At 37.0% G+C, this 24,634-nt stretch overlaps 1 protein-coding gene across 1 annotated transcript in view; it reads right to left on the reverse strand.

Annotated features, from left to right (window-relative positions):
- UNC13C (unc-13 homolog C) overlaps positions 1-24,634 on the reverse strand; it is a 638,789-nt gene that overhangs the window by 162,082 nt on the left and 452,073 nt on the right. Inside the window, exon 26 of the mRNA XM_032481154.1 lies at positions 13,575-13,708. Coding sequence (XP_032337045.1) covers positions 13,575-13,708 — 134 coding nt within the window. The remainder of the gene's footprint in view (positions 1-13,574; positions 13,709-24,634) is intronic.

A 24,634-nucleotide genomic window follows, 5' to 3' on the forward strand; every position in this document is an offset into this window, starting at 1 on the left:
CTTTTTAAATATTATTATTTTTTAAAATCAGCTTTTGTTAATGTGTTCTCCATTTAAGAGTACTTGACATGCCTTAGTGCAATTAACTGCCATTACCATGGAGAGGCAAGCTGAAAAAATGAACTTTATTAAGCAGGACTCAACTAGTAAATTACAAACTAGCATTACAAGTTAAAGCTGTATTAAAGGGAAACTAAAACATACCGTATTATTGCATTAAGGGTGAAAGTCACCTTAAGCACTTGGAGTGTGAACTCATCTATTGAATATTTCCTGTGGTGATCATTTTTCCTTTGTATTTATGTTCTCTTGTACCAAATAACAAGTGGATTACTCATGCCATTTAAACCCAATCACCTTTTTAGGGAGGAAGGTATAGCTCAATGGTGGAGTGCATGCTCAGTATGCACAAGGTTCTGGGTTCAATCCCCACTACCTCCATTAAATAAATACATAAATATATACATACATACATACATACTTAATTACCTCCTCCCACAAACATAGTGAAATAAACCCAATCATCCTTTTATACTCTCATTTTCTCTTTACTCACATCTACAACTTAAAGCATTATTTTAATGAACTTGGATCTTTAAATATATATTTAATTTAAATATGAAAAATAAAATTGGGGATGGATCTAGGTTAACTTTTAAAATCAGCATTTTGTAAGACAATGAAAATGTCACCTGGCAGTGGCAAAAGAGGTGGAGATGGCCAGAAACAGCTGAAAAAAGACTGGGCACCTTGCCTGGGTGGGGGGAACAGTAAGTGGAATTTACTGAGTGCAGATCACTGTTTCTCAAGCTACTCCAGCACTTACAGGCTAGAGACCTGGGGAAAGCAAGTCCTCACATTCACGTGGAGAGTGTGAGGCAGTGGAAGAGAGATGGGAACCGACCTGTGCAGAGCACCTAGGCAATCATGCAGTGGGCTAGGTGCTTTATAAACATTACCTCCTCAAATCCTGATAATGGTCCTATGTGTTCAGTTTTACCTCCAAGTTTTTTAAAACTGGAAAATAGTCTGAAAGATATTGTAAAATGTTTTTAAGTCTCATGGCTCAGTCTGTCTCACTCAAAAATGCTAAATTTCTAAGCCACTCAAGTCACATTTATCTTTGCATACATAAAACACAGTCCTTTTTCTTTATTTTTACTTATTAAGTATCCATCTCATTCAAAAATATTAAGATGACTTACAAAATAAATATAAGAAAGTGAGATTTGTCTTAAAAGTAGAAAAATTAATGCCTGAATGGTGATCCCCATGAAACATCTTGTCTGTGTAAGCAGCAGTAGAAGGACCTATGTCCAAGCTATTTCTCACGTGTACCATCTAATTATGAATGGATCTCCAGGAAGACACATGGTCACAGAGATAGCTCAGAACTAGTTCCCTTAAATACTTTCACTGTGGTTCAGCACCCTCCTCTGTCTGTGTTCAGTGAAAAAGCTCATGAAGTATGTGATCATTCCTGTCTGGTGTCAATAAAGTTATAATCTCAAACTTCTGCTCAGAGAGAGTTCCCTACAATGGGCTTGCAGCAGGTCGTTTATGATCACAAGCTTGGATGTGATTTTATTAAACCAAAGTAATCATCTATTGTTCTGCCTCAATTACATGTTAGGCTGGCAGAAGGGAGTATCACTGAGAAAGATCTGTAATTGGCCAGAGACAGGCTGAGGCAGGACAAGTATGGAACTGGCAAATATTACTCACTCAAAAGACATGAGCTGAACATCATCTCTTTATCAGACACTACGCTAAGGTGGTAAAGATTCAAAGATGAAAAGATGTGGTCTTTTCCTTCAAAAACTTCCTAGAAAAGTAGAAGAAACAGGTCTATAGGCATATACTCATAGTACCATTTTATAAATGCAATGATAGAAGGTAACTAATGGATGATCAGTAATATGGTACTTAGAAACCCTGGATGCACTAGGGGAGACTCGCTGGAAGAGGTAATGCTTCAGTTAAGTCTTAAATTTTAAGGGTAAAGGAAAATGGAGAGAACTTGGAGGTAGAACTTGGAGTTTGATAGTAGAAATTCCATTAAGTGTTTAGTAAAATTATTTTTGCTTAATAATAATAATAATGTAAAAAAACAAAAATAAAAACCTGACTACCCATATTTCTGCTACTCATTCTCTCTAACCTGAGGAAATATCGGCCACATAGCAGGCGACAGCAACTGAAATATGGACATGAAAGCGAAGTGTTTCAGCCAGTTTGCCCTGTCAGCTCTGGGAGTCTGAAGCACCATCCAATACATAAAGGATCCACTTTTATGGCTTCAGTTCTTCCTACTGTTCCTCCCACTGATTAAGCTCCAGCCACGTGGCCTTTCTTTCTGGTACTCCAACATGCCAGGCTTCACACCTGAAACTTCGTACTTGCTACTGATTCTCCGGGTTATAGGTCCCAAAGCTGTTTTTGTTTGCCTTCCTCTCATCATTCCGGCTTCAATGCCAATGTCACTTTCTCCAAGAGTCCTTTCCCAGCCAGTGAAATTGACACATTCACCCCCACCCTCACCTCTGCCAAGTCATTGTTTTCCATACTGTCTTGCTTTACCTTCTCCATTGCACTTAGCAATACCTGAAACATTTTATTATCTGTTTGTTTAGGCGCCTTACTATCTAAGTCCTCTCCCCTCCCCGCAAAAGTAACATAGAACTTTTTTCTGTCTTATTTATTGCTAGTCTCCAATTTGTAACATATTGCCCGAGTGATCAACATAGGCTAAATGAGTGAAACTGTCTAACCAATGGTAGCAATCACTATCTCCAAAGAACAGCTCTGCAACCCACTGAGAGAATAACCAGTTCAAAATTCAGCCAGAGGACACAGAGGGCCTCCACGGAGAAAATGTGTTTAAAAAAAAAAAAACCAAAACGAAAATGAGAGTATAAAAATAAAATGAGATTAGACATAGAAATGGAGAAATGTATGGAGTTAGAGTCTATAGAGTTATTTCAATGTGGGCCTCGGTTCTGACACTTCTTGCACTTAATCCACATGGGAAAACTGACCATTTTTTTGTGTCACAATTGCTTGGGAAGCAAAGTTTTTAAAACAGTGAATTCTGAAAAAAAAAAAAAAAAAAAAGATTCTTTTGTGGTTCTCCTGAGGGTGCCAGTGAGTACACACTACATATTAACATTTTATCCTACAATAAATTACAAATTGCACACAGTTTGTCTACTGGTTTATATATAACTACAACTGGTACCATTCTATGGCATATCTTATACTTTAAACTCTGGTGAGTAATTACTGTTTTAAGTTTATCAGGACCAGATACAGGCTAATCACTGAGACATCAGAACTCTTTGGGTTGAGCTGAAGGATTAATGCCCATCATTTTATTACCCAACCTTTCCCCTACAATGAACACTTTTGTTAGTTCAGGGGGTTGCTTGAATTCTGATTCTGCCACTTACTAAGTGTGTGATCTTGGGAAATTTACTTAGACCCTCCGTGCTTCAGTTTCACCATCTGCAACTTGGCGATAGTAACAGTACTTACTCCATTATAACTACATTTAGGATTCAAACATTAAACTGTAAAAATACTTAGTACATTGCTTGGCTGCAGTTAATTTCCCATAGTTCCCTATATGATGATGATAATATTTATAACATGTAGGTATCTAGTTGTGCATAAACCATCTGGCAAGCATAATAAATGCTGAAAATCTAAGATGTGCCTTTCTTTCCTCTATCATGTGCAGTCAGGGAGGTAAAAAATTTAAATCTTCAGAGTGATTGAATTAATACAAATCTTAGCAAGCAATCTTATAACAGTATCCTTGTGCTCTTAAAAATATTCTTATTCTTTCCAGACAATGTATCATTTGTGGAATTTGCAGAAAAACACCTATTATATTTTAAATTCAAGATGGCTGTAATTAATATTAGTAAAAATTTTCAAAATGACTTTTTTGGGTGCTTTTTAGTCAGGTAGTTTTAGCCCAGCTTTTTGGACTTTCTGGTTATCCATTCTTCCCACTATAAACCCTAGCTCTGACTGACTCATGGGAAACTGACTGCTCATGGGAAATACAGTATTTGCTTCCATCTTAACAATTCAAACTGAAGCATTCCTTTACACTTCAGCCCCAACCTAACTGCCACTATAGTGGAATACATGTGTTGCTCCGTGTAACATAATACCACCAGGTTAGTTATTCTACTTTGGTTATATGGATCACAGAATCAAGTAACTCAAAATAACTAAAAGGTAATTTCTGTAAGAATACTTTGCACAATGGAGAAACAAGACCAAACTGCACGGCCTTACTATACTAGAACCCAAAGAAGGCTGAACTCCGTTTAATAGATGGGGCGATGATCTGTAGCTAGGCCTCCTGGAACCACAAACAAGCTCTTTCAGAGCTGAAGGCAGTTTGGGGAGGGCCCACAGGATCCTCAGTCAAGAAGTCCTTTGCTACCACGACTCTGCTACGTTCATCACTTCCGGCTTTCCGTGCAAGCATCCTCCCTCTTCTTTTACTGATAACTGCCTTCTTCTCCTTCAACCCTGTTTATCTCCTGGCTTCTATTTACACATCATTTTGATTTACTCTTAATTTTGGATCACTTACTACAGCCATCTCCAAATTTAGAAACTTTCAACATCTATTCTTGTCAACCATCTCATTCTCTGCATTTCTCAGTCTAATTCCAGAGAGCAAATCTAGTTTTTCTCAATAGGTTATACCTCCACAAGGGACGGAGGGGAGGGATTTAATCTCAGACTGACTTGTGAATGAGGCAGGCTCAGTGATTAACCTACTTTTAGACCCAGGTTTGATCTTGTATATCTGTTTCCCAATGAAATCTCTGTGGCCCCAACTTTGCATAGTAGCTGGCGCATGTCAAATATTTAATACATATTTGTTTTATTTTAATGAGAATGATAATGAAAAATGATAAAAGTAAATGGAGCTAAAAACAAAAGAATGAAACAAAAGTCTTTACATTAAAAAATGAATTGAGTATTTGCCCAATCGTTCCTATACTTATTCTATTTCAGGGTAATGATGAAAGAAATTTTCATGTATTGAGGTATGGGGAAGTCATTCTGGCTTATAGATGAATTAACTTGAACTTTATGTTAATTAAAACAAGTCTGTTTGTGGCCTACTAAATGTACATTGTGCATCTGCTTTAATAATTAAAGAAACAGGTGCATTGACCAGAAGTAAAGAATGTCCTTGTTGAAAGTAAAGATTAAATCCTTCCCTTCCTGGGACTTCAATGCCTGTTGATAAGACTTCTTGGTTGATAAGACTCCCTTCCCAGCCAAGGCCACACTGACTCGCTGTTTAGGTGCTGATCTGTTCCTTTGAAACATTGAAGGAAAGTATCCGTGACTTGTTTCATGTTCTTTGTTCTGACAAGATATAAAACTGTGCTGAAAACCATGGATGTCTGAAGCAGTTCCTCAGAGCTATCTGAGAGGCTGTCTTCTGGGTTACAGTCCTCAGTTTGGCTCAAATAAAACTCTTTTCTGTTCCTATTATAGACTGTTTATTGCTGATTCTCATCAACAGTAAGCTGGTAAGCGCCCCTAGGTGATGAAGGCAAGTTCTTCTTTACAGAAAAGTTCTAACTAAATAAATGTTGAAGACCCAACATTATAAAATCACAATCCACCATTCCTAATGGAATAAGTTCTTCTGAAATAATTATAAACAAATGAAAGCATTAGAGGAGAGGTCAATAGATACTTTGAAATGAAGGGATCAGGCTGTCCGAACATCACCACAGGGGCAACGACCAGATGTGATGTGACCCCTGATGTGATGGAGTATGAGGTACGCAGAGTCACCTGTGGGGTACCTGAAAGGAATCGCAAAGTGGCCTTTAGAGCTTATGTTCAATTATGCGGAGTACAGAATATGGAGGAGAAGTTAAATATAACAAAGAGATGCACTGAATGATCCAGAAAGTGGTGCATTCTAAAGGACAATGAACGTGATTTGTTTAAGAAGTCAGAGGCACAGATAAAAGAAAAATGAAGGGAGATGAATTAGAATGAAAGAGACAGGACACATTACTATGTGTCATATGTGGACCTCATCTGGATCTCAACTAAAACAAACTAAATGTAAAAAGGTATTTTAAAGAAAAACAGCAGCATTTGATTATGGAACAGGGGTACACAATACCAACAGGTTACTTTTAATGTTATTGGTTGTGATAATGACATTGCAATATGCAAGAAAATAACCACAATTTTTAGGGATGAAATGATATAATGTCTGAGATTTGTTTAAAATAATTCAGCAAGAAAGAAAAAGAATAGAAAAGTTCAATGTACAGGTAAAGAAAACATGACAAAATCTTGGTCAATGTTGAGTTCGAGTGATGGATATATAGTTGCACTGTGGATCTCTCTACTCTTTAGAATAATGAACAGGTTTGTAACAATTTTTAAATAGAAAAATTATTTTGGGAAGCCACAGTGCAAGCAAAGACAGCCTCAGTGCTTTGAAGAGCATTAGATCCAAAACAGAAAGGACCAGATGTAAATCCCTGATCAAAGAATCTTAAACCCAATCTTCTCACTGCAGCAAATGAAATGTGCTACCTTTTAAAGCATAAAACTTGAAAATAATGTTATGGCTCATCCCACAGCCTTGAAAAAATAAAAGCAGCAAACCTAATGTTTGCAAATGAAATAGCGTATTTTTGAAAATTGGTCCATTTTCTACTGAACACATTAGATCCTCTCTGACATATGCTCTTAATGCAGAGAGAAAATAAACTGAGCCTTCATTATATGTATACTTTGGAAAGATGCTTAAAGAAATTACAGACAATAATAAAATCCATGCAAATACACAGGACCATAGAATGGATGAAATGTATTTCTTTTTATATTTTGGTCACCATTACAGAAACAAAGTGGTGTTAAGTCACATTAATTTAAATAATCTGAGAGTAAAATTATATGAATATTTTAAAAGAGTAAGATTTCTTACTTTCAAGCATACATAGTGAAACTCCTCTACATTATACACTTCAAATGTTGTCAGTTTAAAAGACTTTCACATCTATGTATACAATTACCTACTGCCTATAATTCATGGAAGTCACACAGACGGCCAAATCTCTATATATCCAGATACAATTATGTCATTTTTTAAAACTATGTACATCCTTAAATTGATACTTCCTCCTGAATTTATTATCTCAATTAATGGTGCCCCCACAAATACAGCATATTCACTGTCTATCTTATTTTTTAACAATCTACTCAATGCAGTCAGTAAAAAGATCTCTTAGTTTATCTCTTTAGTATTTCTGAAATCTGATTCCAACTCTCCATCATCTTATACAAAGACCTTGTATCTTCTCACTGGATTACTTCTGTAGCCACTTAACAGTTATCTATACTTAGAAAATAAAGAAAATGATGAAGAATAGAGAAGAAACCAATTTACTTTAAAACCAAAAAATAATATCAATATTTAATGAAACCAACATCTGCTTCTTATTTTTCAGAAGACTAATAAAATTCATCAATGTCTAGTCAATTAGACAAGGAAAAAGAGAGAAGATACAGAATATCAATATTAAGGATGAGAAAAGGGAAATGACTTCATTTTTTATAGACATTAAATGGGTAACAGGAAAATGTCATGAGCAACTATTATGACAGCAAATGTGACCAGTTAGATTAAGTGAAAAAAAAAAAAAAATCCCTTAAAAGACCGAAACAACAAAGCTCAATCAGGAACAAGTAGGTTTGGTAATGACCAAGATGGCGACATAAGAGGCTTCTGAACTTCCCTCCACTCACAGATGCACTGAATATACAACTATACCGAGAGCAATTCCTCCTGGGAGAATTTCAGAACCTCACTGAGTGACCCCTACACACTGGGTGAATGAGAAAACACCCACACCAAAATGGGCAGGAAAGACTGATACACAGTCTTGCCATAAACCCCGCCTCGGGCACAGCACCATACAACTGGGGGGAATCCCCAATTCCCAGATTCCCTGAGAAGCAAAGCATTTGGAATGCAAACCTAGTGTCCCAACTTTTAAGGACCCCCACCAACCTGAGGGATGAGACTCTGAAAAATCCTGCTCTGAAAGCCAACAGGGCTTCTGTCCACAGGCTCACAGGACTGTAGTAAATCAAGAAGCAGTTGTTAACAGGTGCACATCACTCCCTGCAGCTGTCCTCCCAAGGCTCAGCCCAGAAAGAGCAAGTGACAAGGCCCATCTTTCAGTCCTGTCCAGCACGGATTTGTCCTGTATACTTTATAAGCTGACACTTCTAATTCAGCATCCACCTAGAAGCTGGCTGAAGTTCTCAGAGCCCAGGGCAGCTGGTGTGCACTTCCCCTGCATCCTCCCTCTGGCGTGACCCAACAATAAAACTAAATTGTCAGTATCTCCCTGAAAGGAACTTGTCCACATATTTAGTGCCACAACTTTCATGGCTGCAACCAGAGGGATGAGTCCCCAAATCACTTAGCTCTGACATCCAGTGGGGCTTGCATTCACAAGTCCCACATGACTACAGCAAACCAAGAAGCAGCTTTCACCCGGTGCAGGAGTACTCTCTGGCCTTCCCACACCCTTGTGGCTGTACATCTGGGCTCGTTGCAAGGAAGCAGGCAAAAATGCCCATCTTCAAATTTCTCCTTGGAAGGGGCTTAACTTCATACTTTCCCAGACATTGTCCGAGGATACTCCTTCTAATTAGCTGGCATCTAGGTGCTGATTGCTGTCCTTTTGGGATAGTGACTTGTCATGGCACATCCTCAACTACGGGAACCACTAAGAACAAAGATAGCAGATTGGACAACCATAAAGGTTTGAGAGACAACCAGGAGCACAGGGCTAACTGATGAGACAATCTGCCAAGACCTGAAAAGGTGGTTGTTTTATCTAATGTGTAGAAACCAACACAAAGAGTCTAGGGAAATGAAAAAAATAAGGGAATATGTTCCAAACAAAAGAACAAGATAAATCACCAGAAACTATCTTAACTGAGATACAGGTAAGTGAGTTACCTAATATAGAGTTCAAAATAATGGTCATAAAGATGCTCACTGAGGTCAGAGAGAATGCATGCACAGAATGAGAATTTAAAAAAAAAAAAAAAGAAAATATAAAAGACAAAGAGAATCTCAAAAGCAGCAAGACAAAAGCATTCTGTTACGTAGAAGGGGATCTCCATAAGACTATCAGTGAATTTTTTAGCAGAAACTTTGCAAGGCAGGAGGGAGTGGGATGATTTTCTGAAATGCTGAAAGAAAAAGAACTGCCAACCAAGAACACTCTACTCCAGCAAAGCTGTCCTTCAGAACTGAAGGAGAGACAGAGTTTTCCAGACAAAAGCCAAAGTTCGTCACTACTAGACTGATACATACATGGATCAATAGAACAGAGTATACATTAGACTCACACATATAATTGATTTTTGACAAAGTTGCCAAAGCAATTCAATGAGCATAGGATAATTTTCCTAACAAATAGACGTGGAAAGATTAGATAAACATATGAAAAAATCCCAAATGATCTTAAACTCTGTATCACACCATACACAAAAAATAACTTAAGGAATCACAGATCTCAGCATAAGACAACCTGAAGAAAACTAGTGCTGCAACTTGACTGTGAGTGTTGTAAAGATTGTTTAAGCAGGGCACAAAAGGCCCAAATTACAAAAGAAAACAATCAACAAATTGGACTACTCCATCAAAATTTTAAAAAGCTCTCCAAAAGAAAGTAATAAAAAATGGAAAAGTCACAAAATAGGAGAAAATATAACATTTATACATGACACAGACCTGTATTTAGTATATTTAACATCCTAGTTAATAAAGACTTCATGTATTTTTTTAAAAACAATAATTACAACTCCTTAATTAGAAGAGAAACATCCCAATTTGGAAAAAGCAAAAAGATCTGAGCAGACATTTCACCAAAGAAGATACACAGATCACAAATAAGCACATGAAAAGAGGGGCAGTATCAGTATTTAGCAAAGAGCAAATTAAAGCCACAATGACATTTCACTATACACCTATTTTAATAGCTAAAAATAAAAGTTTAATTGTACTAAGTGTTGGCAATGTACAAATACTTCGGAAAGCAGTTTGACAGTTTTAAGAAATATTAAACAAGTCCCTACTATATGACCCAAAGGAAATAAAAGAATGTATGTATGCAAGAACTTGTAAAGAAATACTCACAGCAATCTAATCTCAAAAAAAATCCAAATGTTGACCTTAACCTTAACCCTAATCCTAACAGATGAATAGATAAACGTTTCGTGGTATAGCTCTATAGTATAAGATTCCTCAGAAAGACAAAGAGATGAAGCATGGATACCCACAACAACCTGGACGAATCTCAAGAGAATCGTAATGAGTGAAAGAAGTCAGACAAAAGAATGTACATAATATAGTACTCCTTTATACAAACAGATAACATTTTCAAACTAATTTGAAGCATCATAAAGCAGACCAGTGGTTGCCTGGGGTAGGTTACAAAAGGCGCACAGACACTTAATGGGGTTATGGATGTCCTCATTGTTTTGACTGTGGTGATGGTTTCATAGCTGGATGCATATGTCAAAACTAATCAGACAGTATGCTTTAAACATGTGCAGTCTTATTGTACTGTTACACCCCAATATATCTGTTTAGAAGGGCGAGAGAGACCCACACCCAGAAATCTAAGCATACTCTACTTAACAGCTTTCAGTTTCAATGAAAGAGTGAAATTTCTACAAGTATCTGGAAACCCACTTCATAAAAAATAATTTTTGAAAAGTGAAAAAGTATTGTTCAAGGAAATACTCTACTACATCAATTAATTAATGGAGTAAGATCAGAAAGAACAGATACCAACTACTTGGATTTACTTGAATTTGTCCATTCAGTCAATATACGTGCTTGGATACATATTACCGTAAAATAAAACAAATCCCCTCCTCATGTTTACATACTACAATTATAAACTCTTATCAAATTTGAATAAGCAGAAGTTTGCAATGACTTTTCAGTCATAGTAACAATGAATACCTCATTCAATGAATTTATATCAATAACCCTAAATTACCTTGAAAGATATAAAAATAAGACCTATATTTGTAAATCTTTCATTCTCTTGCCATTACCTTCAAAATAAAACTCAAATTTGTTCTAGCCTGACATGTCCTTCATAAGTTGGCCTGTGCCTTCATACTCTGGTGTATACAGAGCACACACAGTATATTTTATTAATAATGCAGGCTCCTATGCCAAATTCAGATTTTAACTCTATAGATTTGATATGAAACTGAGCATCTGCAAGCCAACAAGCAGCTTATTTAATCCTGACCTCAGTGGTCTGGATTTTCTCCCTTGTGAAACACTGTGCTGGTCTAACTGGCGAGGTAATTAATGATGCCTAAATGTGATGCCAACTTGTGCAAATAAAGAAGCAGGTGTGAATGGAAATTTCGCCAAATTACACAAAAGCAACATTAGCCACTAAGACCACACCATGCTAACGAGGTGAGTTCACTTAAAACACAGATTTTCTTAAATGAGAAACAAAATGCAATGACCTTTAGTAAGCAAAAAAAATCTTTAGAACATCCTCAAAATCTGAGCAAATAATAAAGCATAGATTCCCAAATAGAAGGAAGGCATTCAGGTTTATTAGAGTTAGGTTTTCATAGAAAAAAAAAAGGTGACTCTAAACTCTGACACTAAGAACAAAAATAAAAAGCAAAACAAAGACATTTCTCTTCTTTCTTTGTGTCATTGCTCTTTTTTTATATTTAGTGGACTTAATTTAAGTTCAAAATTTAAAATTTACTTTTGCTGTAAGTAAATGCATGCCTTCCACTTCCTTTATTATAGTAACAAAGATAATTAAAATCTTTGTATATCTTTAATGGTATATGACTCTAGATGATTCTGGGAAACTTTGATTCCATGATTTTATAATGTCTCCTTTAACAGTCATAACCTGATTTGTGATATTTGGCAAATGTAAAGAATTTCTTTGATGAAAGATAAACTCCTTTCAAATAACTTTTAACTAGCATTCCTAAGCAGATGTTTTTTTGTTTCCATTCCATAATCATTTCTCAAGTGTCTATCGCAGCCCAAGGGCACAGTCTTGAAACGAGTTACTGATCTCTCGATCTTTAGGAAATCTACTCTGTCTTCAAGAAAGATCCGAAGAATGAATAAGAAAACCTATCTCTTCTGCAGAGCTGTCCAGGATGAACTGAGGATGTGTCACATATTAACAGAGAAGATCCAATCCTGAGCTATCAGGAGAGAATAAAAGGGCAGAGTCTCTACAGCCCGTCATCATGATGCACGCCAGCCACCGGGCAGAGAAGGTGGGTATGAGGGTAAAAGATAGAAGAACGTGTAACAGCAAACCCAATGGTGCTATCACTGCATACTGAGGAGAGGACCACTTCCTACCCGCTGAGGAGAAATCGGGCAGGTGAAAATGGGTGATGGAGAAACAGGAAAGACTAAAAACTGGAACATTTCCATGTATTTCTTCTACAATCGGAATTCAATTGGATTCCTCACAAGCTTTTTGACCCTAACTGTCCTGACCAGTATAGAAAGTGCGAAATAACGAGACCAGCTCCCCACATTAAGTCTCCATGCACTTCACGTTCTATTTCCTGGTGTGTCCATTTCTGCCATCCCTGCTGCCCACAGCACTGCAGGCATCACCGACACGTCCAGATCCTCTCTCCATTAACCACACTGCGCATGCCTAGTTGGCAGAGTCTGCTGTTATTTTGGTTGTACAGCTTTCAATGTGTGGGCATGAAATAAATCCTAACTGTGCAGCATTAAAGATGGATTCAGTCTTGGAAATTATCTAGTAAATATGTTCTTATTTTATATATGAGGGAACTGAGACCCTGAGAAATCAGATAATTTGCCCAAGGTCTCACAGCGAGTGGCATTTTGATAAGTTGATGATTTTAGACTCTTCTAGAACATGAAATTTAATTCATCTGCCTTGCCAGGCTGCTCATAATTTATAAATTCTATGCAAAGAGGCATAGGCTTAGATTAGGTTGTTATTTCAGAAAATGGACTTGTTCTATTAAATACTGCATTGAATTTGTCAAATCCCGCATACACAACTATTTTGAAAGCAAGTGTTTTTTTTTTTTAAACAAATCCTTGTTATTAAAAAGTCACAACGGAGTATGTTTAATACTTGCTGTTTAACATTCTTTTTAGTTTGGGGGGATTGCTTTTTTTCTTTTAAGACAATGAAAGAAACCAGCAGAAAGAGAAACTTCTACATCGAATAAAAATACATTCTGGGGGAACACTGGTCTCCATCTTCAAATAATAACACTCTACGGGACTGAGACTCAAAACTCCTAATATCACTGAATTAATATTTACTGATGAAAATAGAAAAATACTGCTTTCTACAGCTTAATTTTGGAGAAGTTTGTCATTGTCATGAGAGTATAAGCTGTACTTCAAATATTTTATGTTTTCTTAACTTCAGTGGAACAAAATCCATTCATCTCCAAAAGAGCGTACTTACTGATTCAGGACAGGAGTGTAGGCAGTTTTATCCTCATCAATAATAGTGACCATCAGTGTAATAAGCTGGGGCCAAAAATCCAAATTCTTGGTGGTTGGTCCCTGATCCTCCCGAGGAATGTCCTGTTTCTTACTCTGCTCACGAGGTCACGCAACATGCAAAAGAAAAGGTTAAATGGTATGATTTTAGTTAGGTGTCGCTGTCAAACAGGAGGATCAGAGACAAGGGGTTACAGGACAACTCTTAGATCAGGTGAGCCCAAGCTATTAAATTCAGGTGTCCTTTCTTCATTAAATGGCATCCTATAGGGTAAAGTCACAAGGGTCAGGCTTGATTTTCTAAATGCTTTGGTTCTGGAATGAAGGTTTCTCTTCCTTTGACTATTACAGTTTATGATCTTTGGAATTACTGATGTGGAAATTAAACCTTTTTAACGTGGCCTCTTCCAAAGAAATAGGGTGAATTCTGTGCGCACAAAAGTATGTGGGTGTGGGTGTGTGTGTGTGTGTGTGTGTGTACGAAATTCATCCTGCCTAAATATTTTACCCAAAGTCACACTGGTAGTAAGTCGGCAGAATTCAAGGTTGCTTGGTTACAAAGTCAGTATTGTTAAATTCTACAGTATTCACATGCTGCATCAAAGACTTGGAACATTGTCTTATGTATCTAGCTAACAAAAACTTGGTATGTCTTTATTTCTTTTTTGTCTGTGTATGTGTGTTTAAATCATGTTGGAATCCTTCTTGATACTGAATTTGCCTGGATGATCTAAATTTATATTGAGATTAACAGAGCATAATAATTATCTTGAGTGTTTCACATATAAACATTATACTCAACACACAATTCTTTCGAGCATACAGATAAATTATTCTAGTTATTTTGTTAGGTGGATATTCTTCTTAGAGCACTTCATTTACATTTACTGTTTAAAATTAGGCAAAAGAGATAAAGGCAGAGACAATATTCACTCAAGTATATGAATAAGTGGAAACATGGCTTCCTTGACCATTTTTTATTTTTGTTCAATTATTTGTAAACTTATAGGTCCAGGATATCCGAAGTCTCCAATTTGTAGCTCAGGAAATTTATAGGCTCTCATATAAAGGTGGATTGGACTTTACTTGGTCCAACCTTTTGCCCTATCCAACTGCCATGTCTCCTCCAAAGATAAGCCACCCTCTGCTGAAGGGTTGTACACGTATCTTCTAATGATGCCCGAGACATGTAACCAGATTTGGCTGAGTCATCACACTATTATTGTTCTCATTTAAAATACAGCCGTGTATTAAATCCACTTACTATTAGAGACCTCATACACAGACTCTAATGTACCTTTAGGGATGTCTGTTCAGCTAGGGCACTTCCAAATGCTGCTAATTTGACTTTAAGCGCACAACGTAACAGATATTAAAAGTTGAAGAGTTAAATTAGTCAAAAAATTAGTGGCTGGCACAAGCTACTTCAAATTGCCAGAATGAACTATAAGTAGTCTCCAAAGGATCTTAAGAACCTTATATATCTGGTCCCTGAGAACCACTTGAAACATTTTTGGCAGCCTTCTTCTTTTAATTCCACAGATACATCAAGGCACATCAAAAAAAACTTTAACAAGAAAAATGCAGCCACATAGGCTTACAAATGTCCAAGGTTGCCTACTTTTAATTTACATTTTCTATAGAAATTTATCTTTCTTTTATTAACAGGGATTTATCATTGTCACAATAATGTAATTATTTACTCATTACCCTAAGCTCAATAGATTTCCCTCTCTATGATGTATTTAAAAATTCACAGAACCTGGTGAGTTGTGACGATTGTAAGCAAAATTAGTTCTGAAGGCCATAAACTATATTAGAATAGTATCATTAATCATCGTGATGTGTATATAGGTAAACTACGTGTCTAATTTATTTCAACTAATGTGATTAAATCAATGAAAATGCCTCTAGATGACATGCCTAGCATCAGAGTTACTTATCATCATATGGCAAAGAGTGATCTGGGAAGGAAGAGAGACCAAAGTAGTTGAATATACATTAATTCCAAAGTCCCTTAGCTGTCATAGATTATACTTCCATTACTTTTTAAAATGACATCAGAGGATTATAGTTGGTAACAATTTTTGCATAAAATTCTGTATGTTGTATCAGAATAAACCAAATGATGCTGAATCATTCTGTTTTTACATACTACATAACAGCATCATAAATCAGGCTTTCCATATTTCACTATGGACTACATCTTTAAAAGAATCAGGTACAATCACGTATATAAGAATACTTACCTGACTTCTTAGGAATTTAGTTTGTCTAAGTAACACTTTATTAATATTCCAGAAGTCTACTAAAGCATTTGAATTTATGGTTGGAAAAATTAAGATAATGGTAGTAGAAATGTAGAAAGGTAGTAATAAGTACATTAATATTTACTGAAACTCTTGGGAATATTTATTATAATAGGAAAAATTTTATAATATGTATGTATATTATATAAGTATAATACATAATTATAAACTCATTAATAATGAGTAAAAATACAGTAAGTTTATAAAACTATGAGTTGGTATGTCAATTTTAATTATACTCACTAGAATTGCAGTGATTCAAATTATTTTGTTAATACATTATTGAGAAAACAGATGTGAAATAAAGACAGTGAGAGTATAATAGGGAGAGAATTTTTTGAAAGTAGAAAGCTGCCAGGGTGTAGGATCAGCTAAAGAAAGCTTCTAATTGTCATGTGGATAAAAGGTATTTCAATAAAGAAAGGCTTGCACAGACAAGCTGGGAAGATGTACATTATACTTTCACAATATCGAATAAGAAAATATGAAGGTATTCCATTAAGAAGAGATCAACATAGAGAGAGAACCATTATATGCAAAAATATGTTTAAACAACAGAGGATATCTTCACGTTAGCAGGATTTAGGCAACACTTCTAAGATTGCTATACAATATTTCTGTAGTATTCTATATATTTTGTTCAGTAAGCATGCAAGTTTGAAATACCTCCTCTAAGGAGTTGGCCAGACAAGGGTTGGGGGGAGATATTTAGCAGAGTAATGCAAAGATGGGATGTTTAGATGCAAAAGCACAGAACATTAACTGGGGAATTACTAATAATGTGAGGCTGCAGGTTTCTGACAAAGTATGTTTTTCTAACACTAGCTGTACTTAATGTTAGTGGAAATATCACACACACACATACACACACGTCCCATAATCAAACAAGTGAGGAAATGTTTGCTTAAACAAAGTTAAACAGGTTATTTCCAGACTTCTTGCAGTAAGACAGTTATATGCATTGGGATTCTCTAAGACAGTAGGTCTCAAACTTGAGTGTTTATCAGCATCACTGGGAAGGCTTGCTTAACTACAGACTGGTAGGCTTCACCCCCAGGGTTTGTTTCAGTGGGCCTAGGGGGAAGCTTGAGAATTTGCATATATAACAAAGTCTCAAGTAATCCTGGTGCTGCTGGTTCAGGGACCAGTTTGACAACTAACTACTTGCTCTGAAAGCTAACAACGGAACATCAGTCAATCAAATGTACTTGAACTCGATAGAGACTGCTACTTCCCTCCTATTCCCCACATCCCATCTTGCAAAACTTTCCACAGAGGGAGTGTTCCTCTGTCCATACTTTGGGCATCAAAAGGCTAGAGAGATGCAGGGGTCAAATCCTGAAGGATCTTGTATATCACATTAAGGAATTTGCATTTAAACTAAATTTGATGAGGATTATTGCAAGATTTTAAACATGGGAGTACTTAATTACACTGGTGTTTTTTTTTTTTTAAAACGATTTGTTAGTAGCAGGAAGCTTAATAAATTTAAACTTATGAAATAGTTAATAAAGGAAATTGACAGATTTATGAGAATACTTATGAAAGAGTTAATAAGTAAAATTAATAGAACTCATTACATAAATGGGAAGAAAGGAGAGGGAGAAATGCAGTGGAGCTATCCAGAAGGGATTAGATAAACTGGTCTTTAGTTTAAAAAGTACTCTGGACTAGTGATGTAGCTTCAAGAATTCCAGGATCTATGTGATAGCTGAAATTTTGGAGTAAATAAGATTACTCAGAGAGAGGGAGAATACATGACCAGAGGCAAAGCCTTGAGGAAAAACTCTAAAAGAGAGTAATTTTAAGAAAGAGAGGCATAGATGGGGGAGTGAGACCCCTGTTGAAATGGGAGAAAATGGGGTACAGAGTCTATGTACAGAGGCTACGAGGATTAGCCTCAAAACATAAATGAAGACGGCTTCCTTGGAGTCACGTGATAGTCTTGCAGCTGAGTCTAGTAGATGGTAAGAAAGGACAGCTAGGAATTTCTATCCTGAAAGAGAAGGAGGAATCAGTCGTGAAAGTCTGAAATGAGGAGTAAAGTCTTAAGTCGGACTGCTACTGGCACTGCCAGGTAGACCAGGAGCTGTGTTGAGGGTGGGTCCCTGCACTTAGAGTGACACAGCTTTGGAGCACTGGAGCATTGTGAGTTCTCTCCAGGACGGGATTTAGAAGGCAAGGATCCAGGTCGATATGCTACTGGAGCACAGTGAGAGCAGGAAGAGATTTCAGTGTTTGACAAGAATGAGCGAAGTCCTGGAACAAATATATATTTTGGTCCAGAGGAAAGGAGGAGAGAAATAGGAGGGAAGGTAGAGGGGTAGATCTAGAACAAGAAGGGAGTAAGAGAGGCAGGACAGCAGATTGTGGTGGGTGGATATTTGTGTTTAGACATTCAGACCATGGCAGTGCGGAGCAGAAACAGAGATGAGGTGAAGGGCTCGAGAGCTGAGGTCTAGAAGAGCTAAGGAAAGTGATTCATCAGGGAAGATAACGAAGCTGGAATCTCTCTGAAAAGAACTTACAGACTTTGTGTATAAGCAGGTGACTGATGCAATGTGCAGCAAGATGGTTCTCTATAAGGCAGGTAAGTGATGATTATATTTATATAATGGAATACTACTCAGTGATAAAAAAGAATAAAATAATGCCATTTGCAGCAACATGGATGGACCTGCAGATTGTCATTCCAAGTGAAGTAAGCCAGAAAAAGAAAAATACCATATGATATCACTTATACATGGAATTTAAAATTTAAAAAAGAAAAAAGGAGGAAACTAATGAACTCATCTACAAAAGAAGCAGACTCACAGACATAGTAAACAATCTTATGGCTACTGGGGAATATGGGTGGGAAGGGATAAATTGGGGAGTTTGAGATTTGCAAATGTTAAGCACTATATATAAAAATAGATAAAAAACAAAATTTTTCTTTATAGCACAGGGAACTATAGTCAATATCTTGTAGTAACCTTTAATGAGAAAGAACATGAAAATGAATATATGTATATATATGCATGACTGTGACATTATGCTGTACACCAGAAATTGACACAGTATAACTGACTATACTTCAATTAAAAAAAAGTTTTGGCAACAAGGTTTATAGACAGTGGGCATCTGGAAAAATCAGGACAGCATGGTAAATCAGGACACAAAAGAAAATGAAACAGAGGTAAGACTGCATATTTAAAAAGAAATAAGCTTTAAAACATAATCAAAAAAGGCTGGCAAGATAAATTAACACTAAACAATTAACTAGATAGCTCTTGTATATCAGATTTGCGACTTCCTGACTCTTGAGTTGTCTGTGTATATTCTCATAGTTTGGAGATAAGGAAATCTTAGCCCTAGCAGTTCACAGGTTAGAAAAGTTGAAACTCCATTAATGGCTTTGGAAGCAGAACATAAAGTTTCAGATGCTCAGGGGACTTGAGATCTTTGTGGGGAGCAGTGTGGAGTTTATCAGCGAGGAAAAGGGAGGGCATTCATACTGCCTTACACTTGGGCAGGATTAGAAAGAATTTCTCTAGGTACCCTTTCCCTAGCCCGGGGCAACCAGGTGGAACATTTTTTACATCAGTGGAGCCCCTCTTCTTGTTTCTTTCTCCTAGACACTGTTGCCTTTCCTTTACTAATAGTATTTCCACCACCTCCAAAAGCAGCAACACAGGCATCTTTTCAACTCCTCCTATGGTCAATCCCCACAACAAAACTGTCAGCCTTGAAAAGTGATTATACAAATGAACAATGGCCAAATCAAGTATGACAGAAATCTGACTCACTGTCTCTGGAGCAACCAGTTTGGAGAGCCAAACCACAACCACTGTGACAGCGGGCCAGGATGATCAGGACTTGGTCAATGACTGCCAGCTTCCCTGTATTTCACCTTCTCTTCTAACTCAGAACCAACCAGAGAAAGCCAGCATGCCCCCGAATCAATCACATGCCTTCTTCTCATTACGTGACTCCTAGTTGCCCCAGGCCAACAAACCCCATCACATCAGATCAAAGCCTTCCCTGCTTTTCACTACAAAGCTTTTCCGCTTCCCTGTCTGCCTTTGGGTCTGCCAAAAAGTAATGTTGGCTGCCTTTCTTGTGTTTGCAAGATCTGAATAAATAGCCTCTGTTTAATCTCCTTTGGGTGGTCTTCATTCATTTGCAAATATCAAAGCCAAATATTAAAATCCTCATTTCAGAGATGAAGAAACTGAAGGTTATCATATTTCTGACCTCCTCTTCACTGAAAACAAAACATATAGACCACACTTAGGAAACAAACTTATGGTTACCGGGGGGAAGGGGGTGGGGAGGGATAAATTGGGAGTTTGGAATTTGCAGATACTAACTAATATATAAAAAATAGATAAACAACAAGGTCCTACTGTATAGCACAGGGGACTATACTCAATACCTTGTAATAGCCTAGAATGAAAAATAGTATGAAAAGGAATATATATGTTTGTATAACTGAATCATTATGCTATGTACCAGAAATGAGCACAACATTGTAAATTGACTATCCCAATAAAAAATTTTAAAAAACCCAATATATCCTGGAAATAACCCAACTATCAATAAAAAAAAAAAACAACAACAATCAATCAAAACCTTACAGCTTTGACTTTCCCTTCATATCCTCAGCTCCAAGGCACGCTTATATTATTTATAGACATAGATGACAATTACCTCCCACTAATATTATTGGACTGGTTTTTATTCTGAGTTATATATCCTGAATGAGAAGGAAAGCTTTCAGAAAAAGTTATCAATGCTTATGTAAAATGCCTGCACACTTTCTGGTTCTTCAGAGGTTCACAGCTGCTCACTATTCACATGCAGTTTGAGAGCTAAAGGCACAATGAGGGTTTGGGTCTAAGTGAATTTCCATTTGTTTTTCCCCAGTTTTAGAGCTTTCTTAACTGACATTGTTTTACCATCAGTATCCAATGTCCCAACAGTTCCTACTAATGTTACTAGTTAATCCTTACAGTTCATATTACCCCAGTCCCTTCATCTGCTTCTCCCAATTAGTTGGTTTAATTCCATTCCGTTCTGGGCAGTAGGGACAAGCAGACATGGACACAACAGGATAACCAGGGAGTGCAGTTCCCAATGCTTCACAGACTCCCTACACTGCTAACCCAAACAGAAAACCATTAAAAGGATACTACGGTATCCAGAATGGATGACTTTGCTAAAATTGCTTATCTTAGTTATTCCGGAAGGCTAAATCCTTGTTTGACTTTTAACACTTAAGCAAAATGATGTGAGTCTCTGTCAAGGTGTGAAGAGGTAGATAGGAAGTTAAAAAAAAGAAAAAAAGAAAGCAAGCAGGGTGTAAAAATACTTCATGGAGGCTTGCACCTAGAACAGGAAGGAAATAAATGAGGAGAAAGGGTTGTTAAGATGTATTAACTTCATTGAGAAGCTTGGTCACTGCACCGGAGAATTCTACAATTCTTTGTCATCTCAGACAAAGGCAGTCAACTGGATTCTGGGGTCTTTTATTTGGACTAAAATCAAGGAGACTGTCCAGGGCCACAGTAAGAGAGGAAGATATACAGAAGTTTAAATCAGTGCCTAAGTCAGTGCACATCCTTTTTGCTCACATCTTAACAGCCAAGAGCTCAGAGACCTACCCACACTGCCATACCTCTTTCCTTTGTTCGAGTCACAGAGCGGTACTGAAAAGGCCACAGAAACATTTATTGCATTTTCTGCATTCTACAGTTGAGGGAACTGAGCCTGACATAGTTTAAAGTACTTCCAAGGTCACATAAGGTCACAAAAGTCAGAAAACCCAGACCCTGAAAATAGAATGTTCTTGAGAGAGCCCACTTCACTCTACCTCCCTTCTAAAGTTGAAAATTACTCAAGTTAAATGCAGAAAACAGTTGAATTCTGTTTGCTAAAGCATAAAGCAAATTAAGTTATTGATCAACAGGGTTGATGACCCCTCCTCCTAATTAAAAAGTTTGAAAGCCATTGCTAATGGAAGCATTAGTATTTTTAATTGATGACCCAATTCTCTTCACATATTTTAAGACCTAATATAAACAGGGCATCCCTTTTAGGGTAGTGCCAACATATCCCATTACTGTTTTTTTTTTTTTTTTGCCTTTGGCAAAGTTCTGTTCATCTCTTATTAGATCATTTGCAACTTTATCACTTTTTATCTACCTACTTCAAAGGTTTTTTTTCTCCACTATTAATCTTTAATGCCACTGTCAAAAATGCTTTCTTCACCATTGAATTTTACTGACATACAGAAAGTCACTTAAACTTTGGCCATGAATGAGATTCAGGGAAGTTAGGCTGAATAAGGCTTGGTGCCTGGATTCTCCAATAAGCTGGGTGGCAATCATACACATTATGAATAGCCCTTAGTATTCTGGCCACGCCATGAATCAATCTGAGTTTACTTTCATCATGGATAAAGCTGTGCCACTTTTGTCTTTCTGGGGTAGCTGGGGCAGAGTCTATGTTCCAATTGCCATAATTTATTGTATAAGTGGCTTTTAAAATCTACAGCAGAAGTGCCTTGGGACAATGTGAATTGCAACTTATACAGAGAACCCTAAAGAAACACACCAAGCAGTGAAATTTGAAACTATATTCAAAGCTGCCACTGACTAGCGTTTTTCTGAGCCTGGTCCATGGATTATCTACATCAGGATCACCTAGGTTGCTTATCAGAAATGCATACACTTGATTTTATAGTCCCTAAAGAAGATCTACTAAATCAAGATAACTATACAACACTGTAAACTGACTACGCTTCAATTTAAAAAAATAACAAGAGCTATGGCCTGGGTGTCTGGACTTACATGTACAGCTCTGCTCTTGTAAAATCCTCAGAATCCTTACAGGAAGGGTTCGCTACTAACATGTCATTAAGTCAGGTAAAAATGGGCTTTTTTTTTTTTTTTTTTTTTTAAGAAAGAGTGATATAGTTCCTCCTGGTTGCCAATACAAGTCATAGTACATTTTACACAGTATATGCTATATTTTGCATTCTGTCCTGATAACAAAAGACTTCTGTTTCATTTTTACACCTGACAGATTTCCAACTACACAGCTGTCTAATTTTAAGAGGAGGTGGAATATCTTATGGGATATTTATGTGGTGCCCCTTCCAGATCATGACAGACTGCTATACTGATCCCTCTGTAAAATATTGCTTTTTAAATTAAGAGTCTCTAGGAAATTACTGTTATTCAAATAACTTAATTTGCTTTTGCTAATTGAGAAGAAAAAACTGAGCAAACTAGTGGTCTTAAGAGAATTATTAGAAACTAAAAATATGCTAATCTGGTTATAAAAAATAAGGAATTTCCATATATTAGAATATTTTATTTTTATTACAGCGGAACAATCAAAGAATCTTGACTGGGTCCTTTCAGCTTTAGTAAGTCTGAGATACCCTGACATTTAGATTGCCAAAACTGCATTTCAAAGTTTGTACACCCTTTAGTGGTCTTTAAAAGCACTAAATGGTTCCCTGAATTTGAATTGACTGTATATAGTTGATGATTTATACATAACTCTATACACTGCCATAACTTCGAATGTTGATTTTAAATATACAAGTTACTTAACATGAATAAAAGAAAAATGAAATTGTGAAGTATGAAATAAAAGAAAAATAATAATTGAACACGGAATCAGAAACTCATTCTGTTCTCAGCTTACATTAACTTATCCAAACTTGGGCAAGGAATTAATTCCTTCGAATTTGGATTCCTGATATGGAAATCAGAATATACACAATAATTCTATTTTTCTGATAATTTTTAGCAAGTTTATAGGTGGAATATCTTTGATTATGTTTATTACCATAACAGGTGAATACTCACCTTTAATTAAATTTACAGTAAATACTCAGCCTAATTGACCAGGTTCTTGTTTGAATCCCAAAAGAGATGAGTAAGAAAGTTTCTTGAATATAAAATATTACTATTTTAATGAATAAACTAATATTTTTTTCCAAGATAACAGCCCCAGCTAAGCTTCCAGATGACAGCTGGTGGCACTCTGTAGCCCTGTGTGTCTGCCATCTTGGAAGAGGACCCTCCAGCCCCAGGCGAGCCACTTCAACCAGTGCTGCATGGAGTGGAGATGCACCACACCTGCTGGGCCCTGCCCAAGCTGCAGGTGCAGATTCATCAGCGAAATAAACTACTGCCTTCTTCCAGCTGTTGAGGTATGGTGGTGTTCATTACAGAGCAATCAGATAACCAGAACAACTATACCTCTCAGCCTCCTTGGCAGTTAGCTGTGGAAATATGACTGAGTTCTAGCCAACGGACTGTGAGCAGAAGAGCTGCAGCCTGTAAACCTCCCACGGACAACCTTCTGTGCCCTTTTCCCTTCCAGTTTTCTAGGCAAAAGTACAGACATTTTAGTAGCGTGTTTAAGAGGGTAGAATCACAAGATAGAAGGGCCCTGGTTCTCTAAATTACTGCTTGGAGGAGTGAAGCAGGGGCTTGCGGTTGACAGTGCCACATCTCCTCAGCCTACCTGATTTCAGTGCAACTCTGGTAAGTAATTCTACGTATGTTGCCAGGGTCTCACATCAGGCACTTGCTGCAGCCTCTGTCTGATCTGATGTCTGGGCTTTTTATAAAGTCACCGAAGGCCATTCTGTCACATTCAGGTGTGGCCCAGACGTGCTGAGGAGTCAACAGCTCAGCCTCCCTGGATTAGT

Source organism: Camelus ferus, chromosome 6, assembly GCF_009834535.1.
Source record: "Camelus ferus isolate YT-003-E chromosome 6, BCGSAC_Cfer_1.0, whole genome shotgun sequence".
Taxonomy (NCBI): domain Eukaryota; kingdom Metazoa; phylum Chordata; class Mammalia; order Artiodactyla; family Camelidae; genus Camelus; species Camelus ferus.